General features: G+C 34.7%; 1 protein-coding gene across 7 annotated transcripts in view; it reads left to right on the top strand.

Annotated features, from left to right (window-relative positions):
• The first annotated feature begins 2,590 nt into the window (after positions 1–2,590).
• Positions 2,591–10,889, top strand: part of mia2 (MIA SH3 domain ER export factor 2) — a 38,908-nt gene continuing 30,609 nt past the window's right edge. For 2 of the 7 annotated variants that reach the window (NM_001423208.1, XM_021467321.3), the window contains exons 1-4: positions 2,591–2,832; positions 2,992–3,125; positions 3,385–3,477; positions 5,740–10,669. In NM_001423208.1, coding sequence (NP_001410137.1) covers positions 2,724–2,832; positions 2,992–3,125; positions 3,385–3,477; positions 5,740–10,669 — 5,266 coding nt within the window. In that variant the 5' untranslated portion in view covers positions 2,591–2,723. The remainder of the gene's footprint in view (positions 2,833–2,991; positions 3,126–3,384; positions 3,478–5,739; positions 10,670–10,889) is intronic. The other 5 variants (XM_073927041.1, XM_021467326.3, XM_073927040.1 and 2 more) reach the window with 3 other exon arrangements.

Genomic DNA, 10,889 nt, shown 5'->3' with positions numbered 1-10,889 from the left:
TGAAGCATGAGTTGTAAAGGCTCCGCCCTTTTGACCTCATTTGCATTTAAGAAGACACACAAGCATCATATTTGTGTTTTCACCCAAAAAGGGCATTTGAAGCACGATATAATAAATGATCTGTAAGATATTTTGAGCTGAAATGTCTGAAAAGACATTCTGAGGACTTATATTACAGCTTGTTAAAGACATGAACCCCTCTAAAGTCTGTGTGAACTGGAAGTTGCTGAGAATTTTTTACCAGTATGTTGATGTACTTAAAATTGAAATGCAATATTGAGTAGGGGGCGGAGCATTCTTTTTTGCACATCATCACTCATAGCAAACTAACGATAAAAGAGGCGTGGTTTAGAATATTGAGGCTGAAGACATCAAACTGAAATGTTCAGAATTGATTGAAGATTACCAAAGCAATCAGTGCATTAACTTAACACAGATTAATTATTCATATAATTAATACTTTAAAAGGACTTTAAAATAAGCAGACTTCAAATTTGAAATGTGAACTATCCTTGTTGGTGCCCACATAAAAAAATATTACTGTATAGTAATTCATAACAAATACTATAGTATTTTTAAACTACTAAGGTACTTGCATTAATCTGTTGTGGTGATTTTATAGTTGCTGATAACAAAACAACTATAGCAATATAAAACATACAGTAGTTTCTATAACTGCACAGTATATTAAACTACATAAAAACTACAGCTTACTATAGTAAAAATGTAAGTATACTACAGTAATAATTATCAGTTTGCAATAATACTACAGTATGTGTATTTGCTTTCAGTAGTAAAAAGAAGTTAAGACTTCACTCAAAACATACAGTTTGTTTAAACTACTTATTTAAAATTAGATGAAACAACACAGTTATTCAGTTTTAGTCTTAATTGTTTTATGTTTAATCCACTTAAATGTGTAAAAAAAAAAAAACTTTATAATTCCTTCATGTTGCCCCAATGATCGCCTCAAAGCAAGAAGGTCACTGGTTCGAGCCTCGGCTGGGTCAGTTGACATTTCTGTGTGGAGTTTTCCACCACAAGTCCAAAGACATGCGCTATAGGTGAATTGTTCGTAGTGTACGTGTGTTAATGAGGGTGTATGTTTCCCAATGATGGGTTGCAGCTGGAAGGGCATCCACTGTGTAAAACATATGCTGGATAATTTGGCGGTTCATTCCACTGTTGCAACCCCAGATTAATAAAGAGCCTAAGCCGGAAAAAAAAATGAATGGATGAATAACTATATTTACAACTATATGGGCCGATTTAACCAATTGGCAAAGTAAGCGGCCGCTTAGAGTCCCAGAAAATCTGCGGGCTCCCAATAAATCGTCACCTTAGAATTATAAGGTTCTATCTGACATTTTTGTCAAAATTGAGTTATTAACATATTCTTATTCAATGACAACTTATTTACATTATGCGATTTTTTACATTTTAAGACTTTTTATTTAAAAAGCAAATGTTACACACATACTGTTTGCTAAAAAAAACTTGAATCTCAATATCTCAAAATTATTCAGAACGCAGAGAGAACCTTATAATTCTAAGGTGACAAAATGCCTATAAGTATAAATTAAACCTATATATCATCATTTTCTATCATATTTTGTATGCTGAGGGTACAACAAATAAAATTTTAACTATAATTATTACATCTACACAAATTTGTCCCCCATCCTTAATCATAAAGCAGTGCAGCAGTCAAATCAGGTAAAGATTTATTTAAAAAATAGTTTATTATTTTCAGTTGTGAATTCATTTTAACAAAATTAATCATTAAATTGCATTAAGATAAAATGTAGAAAAGGAGAGAGAAAGAAGATATTAGTTAGTTATTTAGTTAAAGTTATTAGTAACTAATAAGGTTATTGAACTACACTGTAACACTCAACAGTCAACTTTATCAAATGAATGAGTGTAGTTAACCAAAATGTATTGAAAGTTAATTCTACTCATTTGAAGAATTTTGAACTCAGTGTTGAAGGTAATGGGTTAATTAAATACCTCATTACTTCAACTTAAATGGATTAAGTTGACAGTACTCATATAGATTTGTTTTTTAACTCAAATGGTTTGTGACAATTGGTTTCCTCAAACGGTTTGAGTTGCCTTAACTTATTGGGTTTTACAGTACTCAGTTGGTTTGAGTTCTCTTCATTTATTGGATTTTACTGTGCTCAAATTGCTTCGTTTATTCAAATGGATTAAGTTCATAGTACTCATATAGATTAGTTTTTTTTTTTTTTTTTTAGCTCAAATGGTTTGTGGCAATCGGTTTTCTAAACTGGTTTGAGTTACCTTAACTTTTGAGGTTTTACAATGTAATAACCTTACCTTTTATGTTTCTGATTGTAATACAATAATGTGCGTCTTTTATAAATCTGCTTTGAAACAGCAATAATTGTTAAAAGTGCTATACAAACACACTTGAATTGAATAGTCTAACATTGTGAAATCAGATTGGAAGTGGCTTTGGTTCAGTGAGGGTTTGTGATGTGGCGTGTGTGGCGATGTTAATGATTTACTGACAGTAACCTCTAATCCAATCTCAGCCTGTCAGACTGTGATCTCCATGGACTAGCTCATTCACCGACAAGACAGAGAGAATGACATTCAGCTGGGATTTAGCTCCTCTTTCCCTCTGACTGCTGGATTTGTACAAAAAAAATGTACACAAAGGAACTGATCTACTGAGGATTTGCCAGATGAATCCAAACATGGCAGCTGTACATTCATTCATTCTGTTTCAAATGTTCTTCGGATTTTTACACCAAGGTTTGGCTTTGATTTCAGACTACAAATTCTGTGGAGATCCAGAATGTGAAAGTAAGATCTTTTTTATACTCTGTAAAAGAAAGATTACAGTGTTGTGATGTGTGTTTACCTGTTTTGGAGTGTATGGCTTCGTACAAAGTCATACTCATGTGCAAGTTGTTGACATGCTTTCTTATCTTTGACTTTTTGTCCAATTTTTTCTTTTTTCAGGAATGATAAGTCGTGTGCAGGCACAGAGAGATCATGTTACTAAAGACTGCCGCTTTCTAAACTTTAAAAAAGGAGATATAATTACCGTTTACTACAAACTCACTGGAAAAAGAAATGATCTTTGGGCAGGAAGTGTGAGTTCTTTTTGTTATTTTGACACGTTACTACTATTTTTAATTTATTCAGTTCATATGCTGTAAAATATGCTAGATTACATTCCTTCATGTTGTCCCAACACAAATCGATTAAGTTAACTTACTTGTTTTTACAAATTTAAGTGGATTGAACATAAAACAATTAAGTTGTCCCAACAAAATTCTGAAGAATTGTGTTGATTTAGTTCATTTTAAATAAGTAGCTTGAACAAGCATAATAATGTTTTACATTTTGCAGACAGAGAAGCTGTTCGGATTGTTTCCAAAAGACGCTATAAAAGTTGATCAGCTATTTATTGATGAGAAAAAGGAAATCCAGGTGCCGACCCAGGTAATGTACAAACTATTGAAAATATATATATGTATTTTGTCTTGTAACCTAACACTTCATGAGATATTTAATAAAATCAAGCTCCATATTAAGTCACAGCAATCATTTTAAAGCTGCTGATAATACAGGGGGGCTAATAATTCTGACTTCAACTATATATATATATATATATATATATATATATATATATATATATATAATTTGTAAATGTCATTATTGTCCATTGAAATGACAGACTTCTTTCATGGTCATGCATGCAGGATTTTTTCAAGCAATTTTGTCAGCTCAAAAGGATAGTTCACCCAAACAAAATTTAAATATATGTTAAATTTACTCACCCCCAAGTAACTCCAAACCTTTATGAGTTTCTTTTTACTGTTGAACACAAAATAATATATTTTGATGAATGTTGAAAACCAGTAGCCATTGACTTCCATGGCAGAGGAAAAACATTGTGAAAGTTTTCAACATTGTTTTAAAATATCTTCCTTTGTGTTCAACAGAAGAGAACAACTCAAACAGGTTTGAAACCAATGTAGGTTGAGTAAATAATATGTGAGAATCTTTAGGTTTATTTGCTTTTTAATTGCCAATGGCTTTTAATGCATCTTAACAGGCCCATGCAGAGACTGTCCAAAGGGCATGTGCCGGATAAATTTTTTGAGGAGTGGGGGGGTGGGGGTTGTTGTCGCGTGCGTACTGAACAGCGGTGTTGTTGCACTTTTGAACATTTTGGAAGGGCATTTTCTATCCAAGACTAAAAAGGGCTTGTGCACTGCACAGGCTGAGCCCTATGTGTGCACATGCCTGCATCTTAAAAATCAACATATTTTCCAATTTCCTGAAGGTCTTAGGTTTCTTGCACTCAAGAAAAGATTTGTGATGCTTGGTCAAACTACTTACTTAAATGAGCTGAATCTTTTTTCTTTAGTTTTCTTTGGATTACTTAATTATTTTATGTTCAATACACTTACATTTGCAAAAACAATTACGTTAACCTAATCGATTTGTGTTGGGACAAAATGAAGGAATGGAATCCAGCATATTTTACAGCATATGAGCTGAATAAATTAAAAATAGTAGTTACGTGTCAAAATAACAAAAAGTACCTACACTTCCTGCCCAGAGATCATTTCTTTTTCCAGTGAGTTTAAAGTAACTCATTTGCATTGTGTAAGCATTTACAGTGTGTACATGAAAGCCCGGTAGACAGATTTTTATATTTTATGTAAAGGACCTATACCCATTTATTTTTTGCCAAAAAACTCTTTTCTACAACGTTGAATAAATAAATGCTTATAATGTTCAAGATGCTGGCAAAAGATTAATCACTGGCTGCAGTTTATTTATCAGCCACCAGTTCAGCTAAAAACAACATTTTTTACAAATATCACATTTAACTCCACCATTTTATTGCAATCTAAAGCTTTCATTCAGAGTTGCATGCATCCAATCAACAATTGATGGACTGAAGCAAGTACCCACCCTACTTTTTTTCATTAAAATTAACCATTTCATTCAGACATACGTCATAAAGCTGAAAAATAGCTAACATATTACACTGAAAAGGGTGGCACGGTGGCTCAATGGTTAGCACTGTCGCATCAAAGCAAGATGGTCATTGGTTTAAGTCCCGGCCGGCTAGGTCAGTTGGCCATTCTGTGTGGAGTTTGCATGTTCTCCCCGTGTTTGTGCTTTGGTTTCCCCCACAGTCCAAAGACGCTATTATAGAGCAAATCCTTTATAGAGGATTTTATTGGTGAAATAGATTAATTAAATTGGCCGTAGTGAATGCAAATGTGTATGGGTTTTACCCAGTAGTGCCTTGCAGCTGGAAAGGCATCCGCTGCATAAAAAAAACATATGCCAGAATAGCTGGCGGTTGATTCCACTGTGGCAACCCCACATTTAGGGGGGGACTAAGCTGAAGGAAAATTAATGAATAAATTAAACTGAAAAAAAGATTAATTGGATTTACAAAATATTTTAAGTTAAGTAGCTGCAAACAATTTAAACAAATGAATTTAGTAATGTTCAACTTATTTCGTTTAGGCCATTTAAAGAGTTTACAACCACTTCCAAATCCAATTAATCATTTTTTTTTTTGGGGTAGAAACTTCACGTTTTACATTGTACAGAATTTACTGACTCATATAGCTTCTGTCTATAAGCTAAACAATATCAGACAGAATCAATTCTTACATGTCGATTCGTGTCTTTTAAGAACATGAATATTAATCAGTGCATAAATTCTCTCCTCAGGAATTTGACTTCATGTGCTTTGATGAAAATGGTGTAGTAATTGAGCCCAGCACTGAATTTGATGATACAGAAGATTTGACACAAGAAACACAAGAAAACAATATCAACGAAGTCTACGATACCCCTAACGATGATACAGAAGAGACTGAACCCATCCAGATTTCTCCTCAAGACGTTTCCAATCAAAACAGCCCCGAGACGACAGAAAAAGGTGGGTCTTCGTGGATAGGCTCTGCTGTTAGTGGATGGTTTGGCAGGAATGAACAAAGCAATGCTGAACCACAGGATGAAAGCAGCGAAGAATCCTTCAAAAGCAGAAAAATAGTGATGGACATTGAGGAGCGCCACGCTGAGGAGAAGGAAAACTCTGGAGCATTTGGTTGGCTCAGCGGTGAATTGACAAATGCTTTCGGATTCGGTAACCAGGATCTCAAGACGGATGCTCAGGAAAATATTGATACTCCAACTGATGATAAGCAAACCAACTCCTGGATGAGCATGGGTAGAGATGCCTTGGGCTTCGGTGAAGACAATTCAGCTGAAACCGAAGCACAGAAAGCAGAAGAAAACCCAAACATGGAGGACCAGAGCTTAATTAACCCCAATCAGAGCATGGAAAACGACCCAGATGAGGATGAAAGTGAAAAAGTAGAAGAACAAACGGGGTGGTATGGTGGTATCTACAACCAAATTACAAATCTTTATGGAGAAGAGCAAACTAAACATGATGAGAATGATGATGAGATCTTACCTGAGGAAAAAAAACCAGAATTTGCTACAGATATTAAGAACATTGAAACCAAAGAGTCCGAACCAAGTTCACAGTCCATATTTTCAGTCAGTGGCTTGGCATCAGTTATGAAGCTTCCGTTTCAGGAAGACGTGGTAGTAAAGACAGATGAGGAACAGACAGGAAAAAGTGAAGATCCAGGTAAGGGAGATTTTGATGAGGAACAAAGTAATGAGGATAGAGAAGAAAAAGAAATGATAACTGATGTTAATGAGCAGGACTCAGTCGCAACAGACACTGACATGTTTAATGAAACTCAGATGGTGTCTGATAAAACCAAAACTATGGCTGTTACTGAATCTGATAGCACGCAACAACTAGATGGAAAGTCCAATGCAAGTGAGGAAAGCACATTTACTTTCAATGCTGATGTTTTAGTAGAAGACGTGAAGCAAGATGTGCAAAATAATGAGGCTGTAAATATAAGTAAGGATGATTATAATGAGAAACGAAACACTAACAAGGATCAAGAAGAAGAAATGTTGAGTGATGTTAATGAGGAAGACCAAAACCCAAAAGATATACTAGGTGAAACTCCTGACAAAACAATGGCTCATTTAAAAGATAGCATTGATACTGATAGCACTGAACAAATAAAAGAAAGATCTAATGCTTCAGAAGAAAGCGCAAATTCCAAAATCCTTGAAAGTAAGTCTGCAGATAATTTAAATGAAGTTAAAAATGAATACAATGCCGATGTGATAGATGTGAAGCAAGATATTGAAAATAATGAGGAAAATACAGCAAAGGATGTAAATATAGGTAAGGAAGAAAACACTAGGAAGGATCAAGAAGAAGAAACAGTGACTGATGTTAATGAACAAAACTTAAAAACAACAGACAGCGATGTGCTTGGTGAAAATCAGCTTCTGTCTGAAGAAACAGTGGCTTTTTTAAAAGATACAGCTGAATCTGATAGCACTGAACAGCTCGATGAAAAATCTAATAAGACTGAAGAAACATTCACACATTTACGAATCCTGGAAAAGAAGTCTGAAGATAAAAGTGAAAATAGCGCCGATGTTTTGGAAGTGGAGAAAGATATGAGAGATATGCAAAAGGATGAGGAAAAGTCAGCAAAAGAAGTCATTTTAGGTAAGGACTTTTTTGAGCAACTGAATGTGATGGAGGATAAAATGTCTGATGCTGACAAGCTAGAATCAATCTCAGAGGCTGATTTAATCAGTGAAACTCACACATCTGATGAAACAATGATTTTAAAAGACAGCGTTTCATCTGATGATATTAGAGAACTGAATGACTCTTCACCAGACATTAACATTCAGAATGAAAATGAAGTTGAATTGGCAGATAATTCAATTAGTGGAGTTATTCAAAGTGAAAACTACTTAACCGATTCAGTTGATGATATTTCACAAAGCAAACTGACACCAAATCTATCTGATCAAGAAAATGTAGACACTACAAAACAGCAAGAAAATGATTATGATCAATTTAATACAGAACGCATCACTTCTGCTGATACATCAAAACAATTGCAGGTAGAGATACATGATCAGAAATCCCAAGAATTAAATGTTTCCTATTCATACAGCGACTCTCAAACGGAGATGGTCATTATTAGTGAAGATGTAAAAGCAGATGAGATTTCAGAACTGACTGTGTCTGATGTTTTATTAAATTATGATAATGAAAAACAATTAAATGACAAAGATGCAACAGAACATGATGGGTTAACTATGGACAGAAATGATGGGTTAGTTATGGACAGAACAGATGTATTAGTTAATGATCGGTTAGTTATGAACAGAAATGATGGGTTAGTTATGGACAGAACAGATGAATTAGTTAATGATGGGTTAGTTATGGACAGAAATGATGGGTTAGTTATGGACCGAACAGATGAATTAGTTAATGATGGGTTAGTTATGGACAGAAATGATAGGTTAGTTGTGGACAATAAAGATGGGTTAGTTACAGACAGAAATGATGGGTTGGACAGAAATGATGAGTTAGTTATGGACAAAAATGATGGGTTAGTTATGGACATAAATGATGGATTAGACACAGGAGGAAATGATGAATCGGTTAAGGACCAAAATGATGGGTTAGTTACGGACAGAAATGATGGGTTAGTTGTGGACAATAAGAATGGGTTAGTTACAGACAGTTATGATGGGTTGGACAAAAATGATGGGTTAGTTATGGACATAAATGATGGATTAGACACAGGAGGAAATGATGAATCGGTTAAGGACCAAAATGATGGGTTAGTTACGGACAGAAATGATGGGTTAGTTGTGGACAATAAGGATGGGTTAGTTACAGACAGAAATGATAGGTTGGACAAAAATGATGGGTTAGTTATGGACATAAAAGATGGATTAGACACAGGCAGAAATGATGAATCGATTAAGGACCAAAATGATGGGTTTGTTACGGACAGAAATGATGGGTTAGTTGTGGACAATAATGATGGGTTGGACAGAAATGATGGGTTAGTTGTGGACAATAATGATGGGTTGGACAGAAATGATGGGTTAGTTGTGGACAATAATGATGGGTTGGACAGAAATGATGGGTTAGTTGTGGACAATAATGATGGGTTGGACAGAAATGATGGGTTAGTTATGGACATAAATGAATCACTTATGGACAAAAATGATGGGTTAGTTATGGACATAAATGATGGATTAGAGACAGACAGAAATTATGAATCAGTTACGAACAAAAATGATAGGTTAGTTATGGACAGGAATGATGGGATAGAGACAGACAGAAATTATGAATCAGTTATGGACAAAAATAATGGGTTAGTTATGGACAGATTTGATGGGTTAGACACAGATAAATCGGTTATGGACAAAAAAGATGAATTAGTTATGGACATAAATAATGGGTTAGTTATGGGCATAAAAGATGAATCACTTACAAACAAAAATGATGGGCTAGTTATGGACAGCACTAATGGGTTAGATATGGACAGAAATTATAATTTAGCTATAAATAGAAATGATAATGTAGTTATGGACAGAAAAGAAGTACAATTTGTTGAGGCATTATCAAAAGACATCACATTTGATGAAGAAAAGTTACCAGATTCAGAACCACTGGATATAAGCAATGAAGATGAATTGAGCACAGAAATAAATTCACTTGATGAAGGAAGAGATCAAATTCATCTTGAGCCAAATTCAGCCCCAAACACCACTAATGATGAAATCAATAATACCATGGAATCGCATGATGGATCTGTGGAGAAAGCAGGTATAAGTAAGGACACTGATTCAGAAAGAAAATATACAGATAAGGTTAAAATTCATGAAGAACAAGAGGAACCAAAGACAGTTTCTGAACCCACAGAAATTGAATTTGAAACTAAAGAGATTAAGGAGGACACACACAACAAAAATGGATACACAACAAACACATCAGAAGGATTTGGGGTCTCAAAGAATGACGGTCATGATCTTGACATTCCGGAAAAGACAGACAATGGTAACATTTTTAACACGGACTCAAATGGACATAAAGCATCCACAGAACCAAATTTAACAAGTCATTTCTTCTCAAAGGAAGAGCCAGTTCTGGATGACAGTACTAATTATATCACACTTGATCAAAATCAGACTGTAGAGCATAAAGAGGAAACTGCAAATGATGACAATCATCAAACCAAATCAGAATATGTCAGAAAACGGGAGAAAAGAGACACAGGTGTCATACATGTTCAAAGTAATGATGCTGACATGGCAGTGCATTCACAAGATGAACAGGAAGAGCAGCTTGGAAGACCTCAACACAAAAAGACTTTCAGTCATTCTCCGGAAAACTTTAAAGTATATAAAAACTTACATTTTCATCTGAGCGAGCAGAACATTCAAGATCTGTCGGATTTATTTGGAGACCACAAGTTATCATGGCTCGATTCCAAAATGGAAAACACCCATACGGGTCCAGATAACAATGATCTTGAGGAACTCAGTGACTTTGAACAGCTGTTGGAGTATTATATGAAGATGAACACAAAACTGGGGCTTATTCAGCAAGATAACAGACCTGGCGAGGATAATGATAATAATAAAGAATATCCTGCTCTACAAAAGCTGCTTACCCTTTTATCTACTCTAAAAAAGACATATTCAGCTGCGATAGCAGATATCAATGTAGAAAGACAAGGTACAGATGATTCGTACTGAACATTTACGAAAATAAAAGCAAGCACTTTTACAAATAAAGGTTCTTTATTGGCATCTATGGTTCCACAAGGAACTTTTGCCATCCATGGAACCTTTCCATGACACTAAAGTTTCTTCATAGAGGATTTTCTTTTAGATTTTAAAAATGTCCTTGATATCAGGAGAAATAAATATTTAAGAAATGTCATTAAAAGGATCTT

This window comes from Danio rerio, chromosome 17, assembly GCF_049306965.1.
Source record: "Danio rerio strain Tuebingen ecotype United States chromosome 17, GRCz12tu, whole genome shotgun sequence".
Lineage (NCBI taxonomy): Eukaryota > Metazoa > Chordata > Actinopteri > Cypriniformes > Danionidae > Danio > Danio rerio.
This window is presented reverse-complemented; position numbering and strand designations above follow the sequence as displayed.